Source organism: Peromyscus californicus, unplaced genomic scaffold, assembly GCF_007827085.1.
Source record: "Peromyscus californicus insignis strain IS unplaced genomic scaffold, ASM782708v3 Scaffold_7__1_contigs__length_154581171, whole genome shotgun sequence".
In the NCBI taxonomy this organism is placed as follows: domain Eukaryota; kingdom Metazoa; phylum Chordata; class Mammalia; order Rodentia; family Cricetidae; genus Peromyscus; species Peromyscus californicus.
Window position 1 is genome coordinate 149,359,429 of NW_026294595.1, and position 21,787 is coordinate 149,381,215.

Here is a 21,787-nt window from a genome sequence, read left to right on the forward strand (position 1 = left end):
AACAAAAGGACCAGAAGCAAGGACCCCATGGCAAGTAGGGATGTAGGATCTAGTGTGCTCCCACTTAACCAACCAGCCAGTCCCAATGCTACCCAAAGGAGCCACAGCATCCTGGAAAAGTGGCTGCTAGAATTTGGGCAAGAAGGAACAGAGTGAGCTAATCATCTTATAATTCCAGACCAAACTTACAAACAAACCTGTAAGAATGTGTTAGATGGACAGGTGAACCAGTTCAATAGGGCTGCCACCAGCCTGAGCAACTGTATTGAAGACAGGTAGGCAAATACCTGTGAGTGCTCAATAAGGACATGGAGGCAGGGTGCTGGTGCCCTAGGGCCTCATGCTTGGTTCAGTTCCCTGCCTTGTTCCTTTTGGAGATAGGAATTCTGCATTTTCACTCTCTATTGGATTTACATGATGTAGCCAGTCCCAGGGGTGAGAAGGAGACCACTGCTCCGAAATAGCAGCCGTTGAAACCGCAGGACCGTTGTCGCACCTGGTGCAGGATTAGGGCTGGATCTCCACTGACACTGAAGACACTGAACACCAGCCCCAGAGTGTCCCCCCAGCCCTGCGAGGGGGGCGCAGTTTCCCCATGAGGAAAAGAGAAAGGTTCTAGCAGGGGAGACACTGTACCCTTCACAGTGGGTGAAAACAAATGTCTGTTCTGGTGCCTGGGTTCAGAACACCAAATTAACAGTAACATCATGGTTAGTTTCTTTCGTCTCTCCTGAGGAAACGAGGCCAGTGCGAGCCAGAGCCCTTTGTGGCTGCTGCTACTGCATGAGGGAGGTAAAGACTGGGAATGTGGTCCAGTCGATCGAGTGCTTGCCTATCATGCATGAAGCCCTGAGTTTATTCCCAGCTGATAATGGCACGCACCAGCACTCCTAGCAATCCTAGGAGAACAGGCAAGAGGATCACAAGTTCAAGGTCAACTTCAGGTACATGAATGAGTTCAAGAACATCCTAGGCTATATGAGTCCCTGTCTCCAAAACATTTTTTTATAAAAATGGATGACAGAAATGGAGGTTATGAATAGCAGAACTTGGTTTGTAAAGCAGACATTGCCTTTTAATTCTATCATTTATAAAGGGAAACTATACTTTGACCATGAAGAAATCCCTCAGACCCCACTTAAACCAAATGTAATCGACACTTAGATCCTGTACCTCCTCATGAGGGACAGTGGAAAGCATAAAGAGGTTTTTGCCAAACAATTTTAACACAAATCTAATCGTGAGGAGGCAGACAGATGCAAACTGGAAGGCCTTTTACGTGACACAGCCGCCTTGTGAGAGACAGAACAGGGATTATTCGGGATTCAGGGAGACTAGAGAATCTGACAGCCAAATGGAACGCCTGATCCTTGCTTGGATTCTGGATGTTAAAGGTAAAAGCCACAGAGGATGTCTGAGGACAACGAGGAAGACGGTGCTAGAGGACACTGTTGGTGACTCTGCAGTGGGTCTGAATGGCCGTTGCTGGGATGACATGGTCCAACCAGTGTCCTTGTTCTCAAGACACAGCCTCAGGTTCACAGGGATAAGTGCGTGCAATCTGCTTGAAACAGTGCAGGAAAGAATATGCTCACATATATGTACACATGGCTGTACAGATTATAAACATACATAGTCTTGCTGAAGGGCACAAAAGTGTTTTCATTGTACTAGTTTTTTAACTTTCCATAGTTAGTGAAGGTTTTTGTTTTTGTTTTTTTAATATTCTAGAGAAATGTGTTTTCCACAACAGTGAGCTCCTCTTTCTTCAGGGGACTCTGGTGTGAGCAGAAGTGAACCGTCTGGTACCACCGGTTACAGAATGTAGCCAAGGCATTTCCTCATCTTAGGGAACTCAGGACATGGTGTAGAGAAGCAAGACAGACATCACAGCCTGAAGCAGCACTCAGGGAGGTCACGTAAACATTCCAGTCTTTGCTGGTCTGGGCTCCCTTCTAGGCTAGTAGCTTCAGGAAAGTGTCATAGAGTGGGGACCAGCAGACCAGAAGCTGGCTTCCACTTCCTTCATGCTAACGTAGATCACTGCCAACAGCAATCAGTGTGCTCTTATCTTACTTGAGTCCTAGCTGAGGTACTTCCTACTGGTCGGTGTACAAGGACAAGCACAGCCCTATGGCTGAGTATTATCTTGGGCACATATTGGGTCCAGCCATGTGAGTTCAGATGTCCCAAGTGGACTGTGTCCTTTACCACCCCAGGGCACCCTATGAACAGTTACTTCCTGAAGCAGGATCAGACTGCCAGCAAACTTCAGTTCATCCCTCAAGACCCAAGCCAAAGGTCTGTCCCAGGCCACAGGGCCTTCCCTGCTCAGTCCTGTCCCAGCAACTAGGTGTCTGGATTTTGTGGCTGTGTGACACCTCCCATCCACACCCTTCAGCAGCTTTCACACACTAGTGTTCTCTTTGGAGGTAACGGCCTAGAACTGTTCAAAACTGATGTTTGCTGTTGGACTGAGGAGGCGGAGGCAGGAGGATTGCAAGTTCAAGGCCAGCCTAGGCTAGAGATGAGTTTAAGACCTGTCTAGTGACATATTGAGACTCTGTCTCAAAATGAAAAATGAATCTAGGGATGTGTTTCAGTGGCAGAGCGCTTGCCTAGCATGCTGAGACCCTGGGGCTCAGTCTCCAGCACCAAAATAAATATGTGACTGTGTACATGACAGGGAAGTGAAGATGCCAGAAACGAGCATTGAGAAAATCTGTGGATCAGTGAGTCTAAACGGACATGTCCCGGAATGTGACTTAGCAACTGCTGAGAACTCTACTCTGCTTTCTTCCAGAAGCCTCTGAACTTTTCGGCTGTTTCTGCACTGCGGCTGAATGCCCGGGTGTGGAATTGGTTTCAAGTCATCAAAATTGTAAGTTGCAAACTCTTGGGTTGCAGGGTCTGGCCATTTGTTTTCAGAAAAAAAAAATAATAATAGTAAGTAGAAGTTGAATTTTTCCTTGACAGGGAGGTGTATCCCGAGCCGTGGATTAACACCTTCATAAAAATGTATCTAAACCAAGTGCCCTGTCTTATTTATGCTAGTGTCTGTGAAGTCTGCTGGGAGAGGGGAAGTGGTTTCCTGAAACTTAACTTGTATCTGTCACATGTGTTGTCTTGAAGAAATCTGTAGGCATCCAAAGTGGAATGTTTTGTTTGGTTTGGATTTCTTTGATTTCGGGGGTGGGGGTGGCATAAAATAAGGAATCAAGAATCCTTGTTCATATGAAACATCTAACTCCCCCCTTGATCTGTGTGTAGTAAGTTTTCAATAAATGTTGGCTGAACTGACCCACCTCATTCATCTTTGTGGTTCACAGAGGTCATTTCCTCTATTCATGAATTCCGGGGGGGGGGGGTTGGGGGGCGGGTTCTGAAAGTGTTCCAGATGACCTGTGAGTAGCCTCTCTCCTCCTTCAACTCCCTGGCAGTCACAAGGCTGCCAGGCCCTGCTGTCTGAAATGCTGGTGTGTGTGTGTGTGTGTGTGTGTGTGTGTGTGTGTGTGTGTGTGTGTGTGTGTATGTGTGTGTGTGTGTGTGTGTGTGTGTGTGTGTGTGTACATGTAGAGGTCAAAGGCTGACTTTACGTGTCTTTCCTTAGTGAATCTCCATCTTTGTTTTTGTTTGGTTTTTGGGCAGATTTTTGTCTTTACAGTTACTTATATATTTATTTTGTGTTTGTGTTTTTGCTTGAGTGTGACACAGTACTCATGGAGGTCCAAGACAACCCATCTGAGTTGGTCCTCTCCTTCCCATGAGGGAACTGAGAATTAAACTCAGGTCATCAGGCTTGGCTTGTCGACAAGCGCCTTATCCACAGACCCCACCTTTCTTTTTGAGGCAGTGTCTCTCACTGAACCTGAAGTTAACCAGTTAGGTAAGACTAGCTGGTCAGTGAGCTCCAGGGATCCTCCAGCCTCTGCCTCCTCAGTGCTGGGGTCACAGCCCATCTTTTTACATGAGTACTGGGCATTCAAACGCAGACCCTTATGCCTGCATGGCAAATACTTCCTACACCAACCCATCTCCCAACCCCTCGGAAATGCTTCTTGGATCTCTTTATGGTCTGTAGTATCTGTAAAGTGAGTAGATTCCCTGCTTACCTCCAGGCTCCCATTCTTCACTCTCTGTCATCCTGTCTGTCCACCCCACCCCCCCACCCCCAGTGTCATTCCTGGGAACATCTTGCTGTGAACTGGCCTGGGAAGTCCTACTTTGCTCACAAGGATCAGCTTGATCCTGCCACCCTCTAGGTAGATTGCAAGTTGTCTTGGCCCCTCCTGAGTGCCTTGTGCCTCACACTGTATTTGCAAACACCTTAAAATCAGGATAGATCTTCGAGGAACACTTAGTACCCTTTACAAATGTGTGAAAACATTCAGTTGCTGTAAAAAAAATCTTTTTCAAGAAAATAAGATCCAATTAGCGTTGACTCTTGTGTCAGGCAAGCTAATGTTTCAAAGGAATTCCCTCTGCTTATTTAGCTACTATTTTGTGGTGTCCCTGCCATGCCTGTCTTTAGGGCTGGCCTGCTCTGACCTGTGTGTTGCCACAGAACCCTTCAAACCTGAGGGAGGACACCACAGGTGGCTTGTGGGTGGTGACAGCAAGGCAGGTGGTATGGAATGCTATGCTATGAATCTGGCTTGACTAGGTTAATTTTTTATTTATGTAGTTTTCTATCTCTCTCTGTCTATCTCTGTCTCTGTCTCTCTCTGCCTCTGTGTGTGTGTGTGTGTGTGTGTGTGTGTGTGTGTGGTTGTGGGTGTGAGTGGGTGCCTCTTGGTCAATGGATAACTTATGGACGTTGGTTTGCTCCTTCTAGATACAGGGTTAGAACTCAGGTCTTTTTCTCGCTGAGCCATCTCGTGTTGCTACTTGTAAAGACGGTTATTAAAGAAAAAATTCAGATCAAGAGCGACATATAAGACTGGAGGTCACTGAGGGGTGCCAGCACCATGCCTGGAGCAGTCAAGACCTGGGCAGTGTTGGCTCCTTTCTAATGACTTCCCATAACGTCCCCACACTGCTAACTTTTCTTCACATAGGTGACCAAGTGCAGGCTGTAGGGGCAGCTTGCTCGCACTGCTGCTCGGTGACCTTTCTGCCAAGGGTTAGGCTGAGGAGGCGGCCTACGCTGAAAAAGGGGGTAACCTGAAAATGCCTAATTGTCTGGCCCAGTAGCCACGGCCGCCCCTGGCATGGAAGGCTTCATCGTGTCCCGGAACCTACTGGAAGGCGGGCCTGGGTAGGAGCTAGAGCTGGAGCGGTTCCAGGGGCTCGCGCGCCACTCGACCCCAACGGTGGCCCGGAAGGCGCAGTGCGGCCCGCGCCCCGCCTCCGCCGGCGCCCCCTCGCGCCCCGGGTGGGCCCTGCAGGGCGGCGCGGCCCAGCGGCGGCGGCGAAGGCGGGGCGCCGAGGCCGGGCGGGCCGGGGCGGCGCCGAGCCGGGGCCGGAGCGGGGCCGGAGCGGGGCGCAGGGTGCTGGGCGGCCGGGCCGGGGGCGCGCGGGGGGCGGGAGATGGCGAGCGTGGGGTTGCAGTTCCAGGCGAGCGCCGGGGACGCTGACCCCCAGAGCCGGCCCCTGCTGTTGCTGGGCCAGCTGCAACACCTGCACCGCGTGCCCTGGAGCCACGTCCGCGGGAAGCTGCAGCCCCGGGTCACCGAGGAGGTGAGCGGGCCGCGGCCGCCATGCGCCCGCCAAGCCCAGGCCCCGCGACACAGGCCCCGCCTAGCCCGCGCGCCCCGCCGGGCCCTGGGCGCAGGCCCGACACAGGCCAGGCCGCCTGTCCCGAAGGCCCTGGCCTTGCGAGGCCCGGCCTGTGTCGCCGGCCTGCCCAGGCCGAGCCACCTGGTGCCGCCGCCGCCGGGCCTGGCCTTCCAGAAAACCCAGTGGCAGCCTTTCGCGTGGCCTCTGGCCTCGAGACCCGCTTCCGTGGAAACTGGCCAAGGCCCAGGAGCCGGGCTTCCAAGTGTTTGAAGCAGAGGGTCCCCAGACAGGCCTTGCCAGCTCGAGGTGCAGTCCCACGAGGGTGGAAGGGCCAGAGGGCCGTAGACAAGCAGGCGTGGCCAGTAGGGCATCTCCTGACACAACACGTTCTGAAGCCCGTCTCTCGTCTCCTTTCTAATCTAGCTCTGGCAGGCAGCTCTGGCCACGCTCAACCCCAACCCCACGGACAGCTGTCCCCTCTACCTGAACTGTGCCACAGTGGCAGCTCTGCCTTCCAGGGTGAGCCGGCATAACAGCCCTTCCGCCGCCCACTTCATCACCAGGCTTGTGCGAACCTGCCTGCCACCTGGAACCCACCGGTGTATCCTGGTGAGTGCTGAGCAAGGGCCCCACTGTGCTGGCCCTTCAGTGTACTCAGAAAGCCAGTGGCCCACCCCAGGCAGAGCGTGCTGGTCCATGTGACCTCCCATTCTAACTCTTCAACCACAAAGTGATTTACACCAGATCAGTTCGCGTGACAAATCAGAGAGGCCAGCTTAGATTTATGGAGGCCTGGGCTTAGGTCTGTGCCTTGCTCCTGTGTCTGGGAAAGAGCAGACAACATCTGGTGGCAGACACTTTTCTCACGTAGCCTCAGGTTACTGTGGGTCACAGACCTCTGGGTTTGTCCACTGTAGCGCTGGTGTTGGGACAGTCCCGGTGGCATCCTGCTGTAGCCTCAGCAACCCCCCCCTCCTCCTCTCTCACTACAGATGGTCTGTGAACAGCCTGAGGCTTTCGCCTCCGCCTGTGCCCTGGCCCGGGCCTTCCCACTCTTCACACTCCGCTCAGGGGCATCCCGTCGCACAGAGAAGAGGACGGTTGTGGTGGAATTCTTCCTGGTGGGACAAGACAATGGCCCGGTGGAAGTGTCCACCTTGCAAGTGGGTGTCTAGAGGGCACACTGCCCCCTGGGAGCTCAGGTGGAGAGAACTCTTCCCCTCCCTTGCTCCCCAAAAATGCAGCAGGCCCTTCTGCCGCAGGCTGCTGTTGTGCTGTGGTTGGGTTCCTGTTCTGTTTTGTTGAGTACCTGCTCAGCACCTGGTGCAGTTGTGTTTTGGTTCTGCACTGTTTGACCCTTGGTTGGGGAGCACTTTATTGTGTGTCATCTCACTGAAGCCTAAGTCAACCTGTGCAGGCCGGAAACCATCCCCAACCTGTCAGTCAGTGGAGCTGCCTTCCCACAAAGCCCACTGCTTTGGCGTCACTCCCACCCAACAGCCAGAGACCAGCTTGTCCCTCCACTTTGGTTTCAGGAAGGCTGTCACCTTGAGCCCCAAGCCAGCCCCTACTTGGGGGTTTTGTCCTCTGTCTCTCTGGGAGAGTTAGAGAGAAGGTGGGGTCTGCCTCTGCCATCTTGAATCAGCTTTGTGTGTTCTTGAAAACAGCCTGGTGGCTTTGCTTGTTTTAACTTCCTTTCTCTACCCACCCACCCAACCTGGTTTGGGCCCCTTCTCTGTTTCTGATGGCCACAGTGTGGCCATCCCTCCTGGAAGCATGCCCACCAATTCTCAAGCCCCTGCCTCTCTGCTGCTTCCTCAACCTGCCTTCATCCTCCTGCATTCTCTTCCCCATTGGCCTCACTGCCTCCACTCTGGGAGGTGTCAGCTGCCCTTGGACTTCACCTGGCAATGGCCACTGAGACCATGTCTGTCCCTGTCTCTGGGGAGTTCCTTTGCAGCTGCAGGCTCACCTTCTTCCAGATCCTAGCCTGGAGCAGAGCCCTCCCTTCTTTCTGCACACTGCTGGCCCTGGCCGTTTCCATCCCTTCACTGCTTCCCACCCTCCCACAGCAGACTCCCTCATCCCTCAACTAGCCGGGCATGTTCATGTCTGGACACCCGGTGCTGCCTCCTCCTTTTCCTCAGTAAGGTGTCCCCTCAACCCCCAGTCCTAGAGCTCTGGGTCCTGTGGACTTCAACTTGTTGCTTCACTCTTGTCTCTGCTGGCATTGCCTCCTGTCACCTGAGAGTCTGTCACATTGCCTGACATGTAGCAGGCCTCACGCAAACACGTACAGAAGAGCGAATGGACTTTGCTTTTCTTGTCATGTAGAAACTAAGGCTTTCATTCTCTTCATTCTCACTCATTGCCTTGTGGAGCTCTGTGCCTGTGGAGGTCTCCAGGGTCATCCCTGCCTCCCCTGAGGCCAGTCCTCGGCCCAACACACATCCCACGCAGGCCGCCGCCTGCTGACAGGTGGAAGGGGCCTCACAAGCACAGCTCATATCTGAGCTGTCAGCTCCCAGGTCTCTACTCGGAGCCTTCGAGGTTTAATTACCTGGGACAGGCAGTGGCTCTTGTGATGATCAGACAGCGGGGGCGGTGGCCGGCTGGCAGAATCGACCTGCGCCTGCCCTCCTGACATACAAGTCCGGGGGAGGCGATGATGGACTTCAAGCTGCTGCCCTGCGCCTCCGCAAGCCCCTTAATATCTGTTTCTTCTGGCCAGCACAGAGGCACTGACGTAGCCAGCTGTCCCTGGCTTCAGAGGTTTTGGGTACATGAGATTAAATGAAGGTAGAGGTATGCTCAAGTCAGCTAAGAGGAAGGCCCTATGGCAGAGAAAGGTGGGCAGGCAGGGGTCTAGGGCTGTGCTGGCTCGGCAGACACATGGGACCACACTTCTCTCAACACACCTAGCATCTTCAGTCACTGTTGGCCTGTCTCTGAGTTGTCCTTCTTGGCACAGGACCAGAGGTCTGGCGGGGGTCCGTGATCTCAGATTTCTGTCTTTTCCTTGGTCTTCTGAGACTCATGAGTTCCCTAAGACTGAGCTTGGTCCGGTTCCTTCCACAGCCGTGCCCCAGTAGGCCATTCAGTGACAAAGAAGACAGGGTGGTAGACCTCTGTGCCTCCAGGGGACTCATGGGAAGCACCCCTCAACACCCTGGGGTGGTCTCCAAAGTTCCTGTTCCCACCTGCTCCCTCCATGGCTGTGAGCAGCCCGCTGCGTTCTCCTAGAGTCTTAGGTCTTTGAGGTCTTTGGTCCCTGGGGAACTTCCCACCCTGTCCCCGGGTCCCAGTGGTGAACTTTCTTTTTTCCTAGTGTTTGACCAATGCCGGAGAAGCTGTACGGCTAGCTGCCCGCATTGTGGACACACCGTGCAATGAGATGAACACAGACATCTTCCTTGAGGTTTGTGGCCTTCTCCTTCTAGAAGAGGGACAAGCTGACGTGGGGAGAGGGGCATCTGACCACAAGGAGAGGCCAAGGAAGCCTGAAGTTGGTGCTTTCTGTGCCCAGAAATCCCCGTGTTGTTTCCATCAAATTCTAGAGTCCATCTTTCTCCAAAAGGTCAGCATCCTCAGCTGAGTGCAAGGGTAGGATGGAGCCTCGCTGGGTCTGTCTGTAGGACGGGGACCACCAGCTGCAGGAAGCTGAATATGCAGGGCCAGCCTTCCCCCCAGACTTAATCATGAGAGGTGCAGCCACTGGCCTCTGAGTGGCTCCTTTCCCATCGCGAAGCCATGGACAGACTCCTCTTTGGCATGAGTCCCAACCTTGCCTTGACTCAAGCCTTCTTCTCGTGTCTCATGTCGTTTTTCCGTGAATATGTCCAGGAGATTACTCAAGTTGCAAAGGAGCTGGGGATCACCCCCACCATCATCCGGGATGAGCAGCTGAAGACCAGAGGATTTGGAGGTGCGTAGAGTTGCCCTCCCACAGCTGTTACCCTTCAAGAGAGGCTGGGGGACCCCAGGTGGCAGGGCTAGCAGTGGGGACATTTGGTACAGGGTCCCAAGTTTCATACTGCTTGGACCTGAAGGGAATCAACCTTGGTTCCAGTCCAAGACTGATCTGGGAGGCAGAGCATCCCTCAGGGAGACAGGGGCAACCTTCCAGGCTCTGATGCTGATCCTGGGAGCCACTAGACCCATGTCCTTTTCCTGCCTGATCTCCTCCTGCCTTCCACACCCCTGCTCAGAGCCTGCTCAGCAGGGCCTTCTGTTCCTGGAGTACACAAATTCATGGCCGTTTTTGGCATCTCAGTGGATAGTGTTCTCCATATAGAATATTTTACTGTGATATCCATGCAGTGGGCTCTGTCACGACCTTCATGTCTCTCTCAAAGCCACCTCCTCTCTGATCTCTTTGTACTTAGGAACTGGAGGAAAAACTGGGCTGTCTTGAGGGGCTTTTAGACTGAGCAGGCAAAGGTCACTGTCACAGTTGTCTGTGACTATGAAACAAGTCCTTTCTAAGGTCCAAGTCCCTCCGGGCTCAGGAAGCAGCTCTCTTGGTCACAACCCTCTGATGACTTAGGGTTTCTCCTGGCCACAGCTGTGTGAAGACTCCAGGAAAGAAGCTGTTGCAGGGTGCCGGCTAGACTTGGGGCTGAGGGGAGCTGCTAGTCACAATGTGTCCAGTGTTTACCTCAGAGCAAGGTGTCTGGGGACAGAGTTGTGAACCATGACCAAGCAAGATGTCCATCTAGTCTGAGAAGGCCCTGTTGCTTCTGAGTGCTGTTACAGATGAGACCCTAGGACCACCTCATCTAAGGGAAAGGGGATTGCAGGATCCAAATGCTTATGAGCGGTGTCATTGGGGGCCGGCCAGTTGCTTTAGCCAACCCCACACGTGGACCAATTGACCACTGAGGCAGAGGCCCTTTATGTTAGGGAGTTTCTCTCAGGATTTAGCAGTTGCAGTGGGTCTTGCCTGATGAGTAGGAGTTTCTCAGATGGCCATTTTCACCCTCGTCATGGTTGAAAGTGTTTGGGCAGGGTACCTTGTGTAGCCTCTGTGCTCAAGAAGCTCCTCATTCTTTGGGAAGTTGGAGCATGTAAGCAGTGAGCAAGGGAGGTGGTGTTGCAAGGGCCGTGGGAGCAGGCTGGAGAAGGAAGACTCAAAGATCAGAGTAGGGGGACCCATGTGGGCAGGAGAGGCCTTGAAGCATCATCCAGGAAGCCTCTCACTCTGTACTCCTGTTCTCTTCCTCCTGGGCACAATACAATATTTTTTTCCCTCAGTGAGTTTTTCTTGCCTAACAATCCTTTGCAGTCTTAGATGTTGGAATGGGTCTGCATTCCCCCATCCCACACTGGCCCCTAGCAGGAGGGGGAAGGGAGATCCATCCAGGGTTGCTCTGCAGGGAAGTGTGGGCCAGCTAGCACCAGAGTTTGCAGGCCCCCGGAAGTCTCCGCTGGGGAGTATACACCTCACCCTCTCCCTTTCCCTGCACAGGAATCTATGGGGTCGGCAAAGCTGCCCTCCACCCGCCTGCTCTGGCCATCCTCAGCCACACCCCTGATGGGGCCACGCAGACCATTGCCTGGGTGGGCAAGGGTATCGTCTATGACACTGGTGGCCTCAGCATCAAAGGGAAGGTGAGATGTGGGTTTTGGGGTGCAGTTCAGACCAGTGTGTTCGAGTACCTAATGCACTAGGTATCAGGAGTGGGCGATTGTTTTATTTAAAATCCCTCCTCTTCTATCCAACACAATTATTTCCAGGACTACTCAGGGAATGGAACTAATAATACAAGTTTAAAAATAACCCCAATAGCAAACACTCTCTTTTATTGAATTCCACACATATTATCTTGCCAGTTGAAAAATTTGAAAAGAAAAATATTCCAGTCCAAATAAAGAGAGCGGCAGCATATTAACACTTCAAATATCATTAATGTATTTTAATAGGGATAAAACCCACAAAACAGCTTCCATCTCAGTCTCTGCTAATTGCTAATGGACTGCGGCATTAAAGAAGTTTGTCCGGGTCTCTCTCATCCTGGGAATTTGACTTCATCTAACCTGCACATGTCTGTGTTGGATACACATGGGAACCAGGGCTGTTCGTGGGTCCCTGCTCAGAACCCCAGAACACTGTTACTTAACTCTGAGGAGTTTCTGTCACCCCAGGCAATTGATACCAGAGGCTCCTGAAAAACAATACTAGATCACATTCTAGAATTTGCCGTGCTGGCCATGTGCTCAGATCTCTGAAACCCATTTTAACAGCCTCCACATATCTGTGTGTCAAAATGTCTCAAAACACCACACTCGAAGACTTGCAGAGAACAGAGGAACAGGACTCTGGGTTCGGTCACACGCTTCTCATCTGCTGTGATTGAGGCATAGATGTCCCAGCTCTGCAGGCAGCTCAGCAGTCTTGCCCCTCTGTAGCATTCACAAGTGGGTGGTTAGCTGAGTCTGTCTGCCAGGGCCAGAGGCCCTTTTACTCCAACCACAAAAAACAGGCTGCTGCTTAAGGGTAAATCGTGAAACCATAAAGTCAGGTGAGTGCAGAAGATAATGTTGATATGGTTATAGCAGCAGCTGTAGAAACTGCTGAAACTTTGAGCAACTGAAGATTTGGGGGAGGACTGTTTAGTTTCCAACATCAAGTAGAAGCAGGGTAGCTGCTTTATTGCTGTTGGAAAACCCCACCCAGGCCATGCTCCTGACCCTGCACCTGGCCATGCTCCTGGCCCTGCACCTGGCCATGCTCCTGGCCCTGCACCTGGCCATGCTTCTGGCCCTGCACCTGGCCATGCACCTGGCCATGCTTCTGGCCCTGCACCTGGCCATGCTCCTGGCCCTGCACCTGGCCATGCTCCTGGCCCTGCACCTAGCCATGCTCCGGCCCTGCACCTGGCCATGCTCCTGGCCCTGCACCTGGCCATGCTCCTGGCCATGCACCTAGCCATGCACCTGGCCCTGCACCTGGCCATGCACCTGGCCATGCTCCTGGCCCTGCACCTAGCCATGCTCCTGGCGCTGCACCTGGCCATGCTCCTGGCCCTGCACCTGGCCATGCTCCTGGCCCTGCACCTGGCCATGCTCCTGGCCCTGCACCTGGCCATGCTCCTGGCCCTGCACCTGGCCATGCTCCTGGCCCTGCACCTGGCCATGCTCCTGACCCTGCACCTGGCCATGCTCCTGACCCTGCACCTGGCCATGCTCCTGGCCCTGCACCTGGCATAGCAACCCTGAGTGCTGCCCTTTGCAGTTACCTTCTCTCTGGTGGGAGGTGAACTCCTGCTTACTCTTGCTGTGGGCTTGTTGGTAGGTCAGAGCACGGATCATGGCTTCTGCAGGCTGGATCCCTCTGATGTGGCTGTAACTCCTGTTGTTCAGGAGGAACACTGGGCCTGAGGTCCTCTCACTTGGCCTCTGTCGTGTAGCTTCCAGCAGGCCATAAACTCTGGGTAACTGAAAGAGCTGCCAGAGCACAGGGGTCCAGGCCAGCCTCCAACACTGAGACACCAGCTTTGTCTTCCTGTGGTCACACTAACCTGCAAACATGTGGTAGACATAATGACCATGGTGGCACATTGGCTGTTCTTAGCCAACCCACTTGTCCCCTACCCTTGGAAACATTTCACCCCAATTCGAGGTGAACCAGGGGTGCTTTCTGAGCCTCAGCCTGGCATGGGATTGGACAGTGAGCCTCCAGAGGTCGACACAATATCCCAGGCCTGACCTGTAGATGCTTCCACAGCCCTCTCAAGGCCGGGCATAAAACTCAGTGCAGTGAGAGGGAGCATGAGCTCATGTAGTGCCCCAAGAGCAAACCGTGTGGAATACTTGCACCACTCTTTCCTGGCTCTGTTTGCAAAGAGGTCAATGGCAGATTGGAATCAGTGGAGTGGCAGGTCCTAGGAGGCCTCAGACGTCCCTCCTGACCTCTCTACACTCTTACAAAGTACTGATCCCAAGTGGATTTGGTTGGTAATGCTGGTTATGGCCTGTAGGTCCTGTGCAGTTAATTAAAATTGATAATTAAAATTGGGATCCATTTGAAAATAATACACCATGAATAGTAAAATGTGATGAAGATAATATGATTTTCAAATGAGAAACAGTTCCACGTGTGGCACTGGGCATTCTGTCAATCTCTCCTTCATGGGGACCTAACGGGGCAGCGAGGAGCCTGTGCTGAGAGCCGGCTGCCTGTGCTGAGAGCCGGCTGTCCCTGTGGGGATGCATCCAGACAGTCTGGCTGCACATTTCATAGGGGCAGCAAGGAGGAGGCATGGCCCATGGCCCTGAACAGTCTTTGCTCTTCTACCCAAACTTGACAAGTGGTATTTGTGAATGATTGTTCTGCTATGGGGCCCAAAGCAGTAAGTGAGCTGTCTTGAGCTTCAGATGTCTGTCTTGTACGTGATGGGTAGATCTTTGGAGGCTGTCAGCACACAGAGCTGTGCAGAAGCAGTGCCTTTTTGTGGACTTCCTTCTACCAGAAACCTCATATTCCTTGACGTCACCATCAGCTTATCAGAGACGTCCTTGAGCCGGGGGAGGCTGTCAAGTGGCAGACACAGGTTTCTCCAAGTTCTGCCTTGTGCGGGAGAGCTCATGTTAAAGCCGGGGGTGATGCTGCCCCTTGCTCTCCCACTCTCGTGGCCGCCCTGTGCTCTCACTGACCGGGAAGAGGCCGCAGAGGCATGCCATCATGCACTAGCGATAGCGACTCACCCGCAGGTGAGACTTTTTACCTTTTTTAGAGATTTATCTTATGTATCTGAGTGTTTTCCCTGCATGTCTGTGCACCACACACAAGCCTGTGAATGGTTCTGACACCACACGGGTGCTGGGAACTGAGCTCTGTCTACTCAGCAAGTGTTCTTAGCCTCTGAGCCATCTCTCCAGCCCCAGGAGAGTTTCCAAACTTAGCATTACTGATTCATGGAGGGGCTTCTGCAAGTGAGGTCGCCATGACTTGGTTTTCCTGGAGTGCATGAAGAGGAAGCTGGTCAGTCCTAGTTCACTGCCAGGCCATAGCCTCTGTTGGACTAGGGCTCTGGCATTTCCACCAGCCATGGCTTCTGTGCATGTGTCAAAGTGACTAGGGCAGATGGCACCTTAGCATTGAGAACCTTTTCCTTTATAATGACAGAGGTGACACAGATGAGTCAGGAGACCTCATGTGAGCAGCCGAGCTTTATCTGCGAGCTTGGCACTCTGCTTAGGAGGTAACACCTGTGCAGGGGCACACCATGTTCCATGAACAGCTATCATAGACATTTTCTGGGTGGGTCACTTTGAAATGGTTTACTGCCAGGCCTGTAGGGCCATTTCTTCATTTCGACAGGCCTGTGCTTTGTTACTGATTAGGTCAGAAAGATGGCTTCTTCTCAGTCATGCAAGATGGGTCCTTTTCATTTGATGTACTTATGAAAGCAGCATAGTTTATGTCCAAAAATACTTCCAGCTAAAATCCAGACCTCATGGAATACAATAAGGACTCCAAAAACCCTACCTTTCAAGCCAAGATTCTTACTTCTGAGGACCTGTTTTTATTTAAAATATGAACTTGTCAGTTTGAGTTGGAAGCCTATACAACATAAACATGTGTAACGACATAAATAGTTCATAGGAGGCGACATTGACATTGGTGGCAGGGGCTACAGCTTAGACCCAGCAGGGAACTGAACACAGTAGGGTGGAGAGACCCCCTACTGATGGTTGGATGGCAATGGCATAAGAGGTGACCAAGGTGTGCAAGGAGAAGAACTGGCCTAGACCTGGGCCTCCCCGGGAAAGCTCCAGGGGTGGGCCAATGGAGGTGAGTGAGGGTGGCTTCAAGGGTTGCCTGGAGGAGCAGATGGGAGCAGGCCAGGGTGAGTGGGAGTGTCTATGGCAGAAGGGGCTGGGCTCCAGGGCACGCGCTTAGAGGACAAGTGAGCAGGACGTTATGTAGGCTGTACCCTCACTGTGACTGGAGATGGAGGGGCCAAGGGCAAGGCAATCAGCACACTCTGACTCAACTCCTAGAAGCCAGAGCCACTCACAGGATGGCTGCCAGCCTATGCTCAGGGAGGATGGGATAGGCATGAGCCTGGGGTTACCCTGTATCCCTCTTCAGAGTAGACACAACAGGAACCTGTGGTAAGTGGGGAACACAGGCAAATGGCATATCGGCAAACACATCACCTCCAGGGCCTCACATCCGAGGTGGGACCCATAGTTCTGATTGCCACTGGGAAGCCTGGCCAAGCCTCTTGAGGTGCTGGCTGGGTGACTCCTTGTGAGTCTCAGTTTCTATGGTGTTTGGGTGGAGAAGAAGGCAGAGGCCCCGAGTGTAGGCTTCCAAGCTGGCATGGAGTCCATGCTTCTGAACTCGGTCATGGTGAATCTGGCCAATGGACAGCTCTTGGTCTCCCTCTATCATATTATCTATTGCTTGAAAGCTCTAAAACTCCACAGAAATAAAACATCTATCACCACCATTTCTGAACATTACTTCTTCTTGCTTTGGTAGAACACCCCCTTTGGGTGGTCAGTTTCGTGGTTCTAGGGGTGTTCAGAGAGCCCTGATATGCCATGCAGGTTGGAGCCTGAGAGTCTGCTGCCAGCTGTGTCCGTGCTCCTGTGACTCATACCCTCTCTTCTGGTCCTTTCATGTCACCATAGACCACCATGCCAGGGATGAAGCGAGATTGTGGGGGTGCCGCAGCCGTCCTGGGAGCCTTCAGAGCCGCCATCAAGCAGGTGAGGACGAGAGTTCTGGTTTTTCTCCTTTAGACTCCGTTTGACTCTCCTCTCTCCAGGACTTCACTTCCCTGGCCATGGACCTTATCAGGGGTTGTTCAGTAAGAAGCTAGTTTAGGGAGCTTGCCAAAGGTTCTCTGAAGGAAGCAGCCATGGCTGGACCTGTTTGGAGAAGTCCTGTTTGTTGGTTTGTACCAAAGACACGCTAGAAAGGAAATGCTCAACAATGGTTGTTCTGGACTTTGCCCCAGCCGATGCTGCGGTACTCACTGATGGGCATGAGGGGTACTGGACCTACAGGAAGCTACAGCCAGTGACTTGCGGGTGCTGAGAGGACCTCTCCCCCGTGTGGAAGTATCCCCCACACATTCACACGAGCCCCTGCCCTCTCTGGTTAACACACATGTCCACTTGGCACTGACCTTCCCCTCCGCCCTCTTGAAGAGGAATGTGCCTCAGTGAGAGTCCCAGAATGAACAGCAACGGCAGTGACTTGACCCACAGGATGCCAAGGCCCCACAGCCACAATGGAGGGTCTCACTGAAGGAACACAGCGGTGGAAAGCCTGGTTCTCGCCATGGGGGAGGGAGGGTGCCCACTGCAAACTGAGGAACTGAAGTCATCTGCCAGTCCTCAGTAGCAATTGTATGGGGTAAGAATGACGGTCAGGAGGCTGAGGCAAGAAGATTGCCTCAAATTCAAGGTTTTCACGTGCTGTGTAGTAAAGTCTGCTGCGTGGTCTGCACTCTGGAGGGCTTTGCCCCTTCTAGCAGGGATTTCCCAAATTGCATCTTCAGACCTGAGCTCCACTTCCTGCTCCTGAGGTCCCCAGTCTGTCTCCTGCTGTCTGCAGGTCTGAGAGCACCTGGCTCTCCCCTTCCAGGGCTTCTGGTCGGTATACCATGGGACCTCTCACCTGCTTCTCCTCTCAGGGTTTCAGAGATAACCTCCATGCTGTGTTCTGCTTGGCTGAGAATGCTGTGGGCCCCAATGCCACCAGGCCTGATGACATTCACCTTCTGTACTCAGGAAAGTAAGGACAGCCCTCTCTCAGCTCTGGAACTGTTGTTTAGACTGTTGGCTTCCTCCCAGAGCCAGGCTAGGTCAGTTTGAGCATAACCCAGGGTGCGCGAGAAGCCCACCCTGCCTCCCACCTGCCACACTCCTGGGGAGGGCACATGTCTTGGAGATGGAAGAGCTACAGTAGCAAAGGGGTCACTCAGCACTCTGGAGAGCTGCGTTTCTGAACCAGGATCTGTGTCCCGCCCAGGACCGTAGAGATAAACAACACAGATGCCGAGGGCAGGCTGGTGCTAGCCGATGGAGTGTCCTATGCTTGCAAAGACCTGGGAGCTGACATCATCGTGGACATGGCCACATTGACTGGAGCACAGGTGAGTGTCACATGTCACACCTTACGCCCCCATTAGCCTGGACCCCTCTTGGCAGGTGAGAATGGAGCAACTGTCATTTGGAGGCGACGAAGCGTACCCTCATGCTGTTGAACCAGGATGTGCTCTGCCTGCTTGTTGTTCATGGTTCCTTTCTCTGCCCTCCTTTCTGCCTCTCCCTTGGTCTGTCTGTCTGTCTGTCTGTCTACTGCTCCACTTTTGCCTTTTGTGTCTCTCTTCTGTTCCCCCTGGTATGGTTGCTTCTCTTGTGTCCTTTGTCTAGGGCATTGCCACAGGGAAGTACCATGCAGCCGTGCTCACCAACAGTGCCGAGTGGGAGGTGGCCTGCGTGAAGGCTGGCCGGAAGTGCGGAGACCTGGTCCACCCTCTGGTCTACTGTCCTGAGCTGCACTTCAGCGAGTTCACCTCAGCTGTGGCTGACATGAAGAACTCAGTGGCGGTAGGTATGGGGCCTGCCTGCACTGATGTGCAGAGCTGTGCCCCTGGGGAGTCTGTGAGCCAGAAGACCAGTATCCCCAGGCACCAAGAGCAGTGCAGAGGTGAGGTGTGGCTTTATTCAGGACACACTCACTGAACATGCTCAATGAACAGACTACACTGGAGTCTGACTTAGTTGCCCCTTCAGGTTCTTTGTGGTCCTCCCTTGTCCTGGGGGAGGTAGACGCCTTGTTCTAGGTCAGAGCCCTCCTCAGTCATCTGGGTCAGCAGGTACCTCTGTGCTTATGGCTGAGGGATAAGGGTAGACTCTTCCCACTCCTGGGAACAGGATGTCACCCTCTTGTCCTCAGGACCGAGACAACAGCCCCAGCTCCTGCGCTGGCCTCTTCATTGCTTCACACATCGGATTTGACTGGCCTGGGGTCTGGGTCCATCTGGATATCGCAGCTCCAGTGCATGCTGTAAGTGCCTCAGGGATGCTTCTCAAGGCCAAGCGATACACCTACTCCTGCCAGACACATTGTGTCTCCTCCTTACAGCCTGGGCTCCTCCCTCCCTCCTGTCCTGTCCCTACAGAGCCCTTCTGGCTCAGAGCTGCTTCTGAGATCATCAGAAAGATTCTGTGTTGTGTGTCAGATTGTCTGTGGCCCAGCCTCCAGCCAGCTGTGGTCTCCCTGACCTCTGGTCTCTTCCCCACCAGGAACAGAGTATCTGCTCTGGTGCAGTCACCCCCCAGCCAGCCTCGCCAGGGCCTCTCCACTCGGAGCTGTGGCATTAACCACCTGGTTTCCTCTGTTGGCCCTAGCATGTCAGGACATCTTCAGGAAGGCCAAAGACACAGCCTCGTGTCCTAGGCCCTCCGTGTGGAAAAGAGGGATATGGGAGGCCTTAAGGTGCCCCCTGGCCTAAGATTTCCACCTTCTCTGTCCACAGGGCGAGCGAGCCACGGGCTTTGGTGTGGCCCTCCTATTGGCACTTTTTGGCCGTGCCTCCGAGGACCCGCTGCTGAACCTGGTTTCCCCACTGGACTGTGAGGTGGACGCCCAGCAGGGTGATGATGTGGGACGTGACTCCAAGAGACGCAGGCTCGTGTGAGAGACGCAGGCTGGTGTGAGAGACGCAGCTCGTGTGAGAGACGCAGGCTCATGTGAGCGCTCCTTCCCACCTGGTGACATGGGTTCCTTACCTCATTTGCACTGGCTGACTGGTTTTAAGCATTTGAGAGATTAGATCTTGAGATGAGTTTGGCTTTTCCTTCTGTAACCCGTGGTGATGGGAGTGGCCATTCTTCTCTTAGAAGACAGCTTAGCGTTTGGTGGGATCTGGTGAAGGCTGTCACAGACCTCCTAAGTCGGCTTCTGCAAACTCACTGTCCCTTGTCCCCCACCTGGTCTTTAGAACCACCTCAGGTCACCTCTGTGGTGAGTGCACTTCCTGATCCAGGCCCTTGCTCCAGCTGGGGCTCACTGGGGTGCCCAGCCAGCCCATGCCTTGGTAGATGTGACTGGCCGTTAGAGGCTCCATGCTGTGAAGCAGGAAGAGCCTCACAGCCCTCCAGTTCACTTGAAGTTGAAATAAATATGACCACAACATACCCTTGCCTCTGCTCATGTTTTTCCTACTCCTCTGTCTGATAACCCGCCTGGAGCCTGGCAGAGGCAGAGGTGCGGAATTGCTCCCAGCAGCCCTTAGTCTCTCATCTGGTCTTGAGATGGCTAGTTGAACTGGTTTTGCAGCCCAGAGCCCTGGAGTCTGGGGCAGAGGACAGCAGCCCTCAGGCCTAGGACTGTTGGCCAGCTGCTTTGGTTTTCCCAGTGTCTCCACAGATTGTGGGATGGCTTCTGAGAGGCTCTGTTATATTAGGGTGGGCATGGCTTTCCTCAGCTCTGAACCTGCATCTTCCCAGTTCCTACCAGAGAAACACTAGGCCACAAAGGGCCTGGTTTGGAAACCACTTATGACTCCCAGGAGCCCAGCCAGGGTTCAGAGTCTGTAAACCACACCTGGGCTGCAGGGGAAGCCGGCCTCATGGTGTCTGGGGGTATGCTTTCTCCAGTTTAGACGAAAACCGCCTGCTTCCCTTTGTCTTCCAACACAGTCCATCCCAGTGTGACTGTGAGAGATCAGGGCTAGCCCAGCGAGTAGGGACAGGGTTTCCTCCGCCTTCTCTGAAGGGTGATGAGGCAAGAGCCTGACTGTAGCTTTGAGAATGCATGCATTGGGACGTCCTAAGTCCATGGCAACTCCAGCCTAGGCATCCTAAGACTCCAGGTCTCTTCTGCCTTGGAAAGAAGGTGTCCTGTTTCTGGGTCTGATGGCCATGCAAATGTTAACTACCTACTGTATACATAGCCCTAGGTGGACCTGAAAAGTCAAAGCCAGCTCCTAAGTCCCAACCCTATATGAGAAACCTTGCTTGACAATTAATAGTCATTGTGGGCAGTGGCCAAATGAGTGAGAAGCTGTGGGCTTCTGAGCAGGGAGAGGCATGGCCAGGCTGGAGGGCAGGAGCCTTCATGGGTCATTAGTTCACTTAATTGCTTGCAGTAGGCAGCTCTCACCAGCTTCCCCCAGTGACACCCCAGAGGAGGCAGGGGTCACCGAGGTGGTCTGGCTCCTTCTCCGGGGCAGCTGGCACCATCACTCCCCCTTCCTCATGCCAGGGAGCTGTGCCCGTGTAGACACAGGAAGCAGGGTCACAGAGCAGCAGGGGAACTGAGTCTCCCTTGTGTGGGCACAAAGGCAGCTACAGGGCTAGGGACCCAGCTGGGGACCAACTGCAGTCCGAGGGCCTGGATGGCATGCCCAGTGTTGAGGCTTCCAGGGGTGAGCCAAAGGCTCTGCTTTCCCCAGGGCCAAAGGACTTAAGGGTGTAGCATGAGTCTTAAAAGTTCTTATTAATAAAATCAAACCTGAAGCCAGTTATTGGGGTGAACACTGGATGATCAGAGAGACAGAACAAGCCACAGCTATCTCACCTTGCCAATTCCTCAGTTGGTCTTGTTTCCTCAGACTGGAAGCTTCTGTGTCCTCATCCCAATGGCTCTCAGCTGAACTGCTAGAAAGCCTGAATGCTTAACCAGCCAAATGCTTAACCAGGCAAATGCCTCTAGTTTCTGGTCCTCACGCCTTATAAACCTTTCTGCTTTCTACCACCACTCCCTGGGATTAAAGGCTGCTTTCTGGGATTAAAGGTGTGAGTCACCATGCCTGGCTGTTTCCAATGCGGCCTTGAACTCACAGATATCCAGAGGGATTTCTGTCTCTGGTATGCTAGGATTAAAGGTGTGTGCTAATATTTTCTAGCCTAAGTATCTTGTGGCTTTTCTGTTCTCTGACCCCAGATAAGTTTATTAGGATACACAATATTTTGGGGAACACAATACCACCACATTTCCTCTCTTTTTGTCTAAAATTAAAAAAGGCTTATAACTAATACAAAAAAAACTATCCAATAAGTATATACAATATATACAGCCAAAAATTACATTAATGAT

The 21,787-nt window shown here is 53.1% G+C and overlaps 2 protein-coding genes across 4 annotated transcripts in view; both read left to right on the plus strand.

Moving 5' to 3' along the window:
- Positions 1-3,300, plus strand: part of Stx16 (syntaxin 16) — a 32,734-nt gene extending 29,434 nt beyond the window's left edge. The window contains exon 10 of one of the 2 annotated variants that reach the window (XM_052726022.1): positions 2,804-3,300. The gene's annotated coding sequence lies outside the window, so the exon portion shown is untranslated. The remainder of the gene's footprint in view (positions 1-2,803) is intronic. The other variant, XM_052726023.1, reaches the window with a different exon arrangement.
- A 2,202-nt stretch (positions 3,301-5,502) lies between these two features.
- Npepl1 (aminopeptidase like 1) lies at positions 5,503-19,884 on the plus strand. Of its 2 annotated transcripts, none has more exons than XM_052726020.1 (12): positions 5,503-5,679; positions 6,142-6,327; positions 6,711-6,881; positions 9,047-9,136; positions 9,562-9,643; positions 11,186-11,328; positions 16,363-16,440; positions 17,373-17,473; positions 17,711-17,834; positions 18,115-18,291; positions 18,619-18,751; positions 19,224-19,338. In XM_052726020.1, the coding sequence occupies exons 1-11, from the start codon at positions 5,530-5,532 to the stop codon at positions 18,700-18,702; spliced, it is 1,386 nt and encodes a 461-aa protein (XP_052581980.1). In that variant the 5' UTR covers positions 5,503-5,529; the 3' UTR covers positions 18,703-18,751; positions 19,224-19,338. The 2 variants fall into 2 exon arrangements, with proteins under 2 accessions (XP_052581980.1, XP_052581979.1); XM_052726019.1 differs by having other exon boundaries at positions 5,506-5,679; positions 18,641-18,751; positions 19,224-19,884.
- The last annotated feature ends 1,903 nt before the right edge of the window (positions 19,885-21,787 follow it).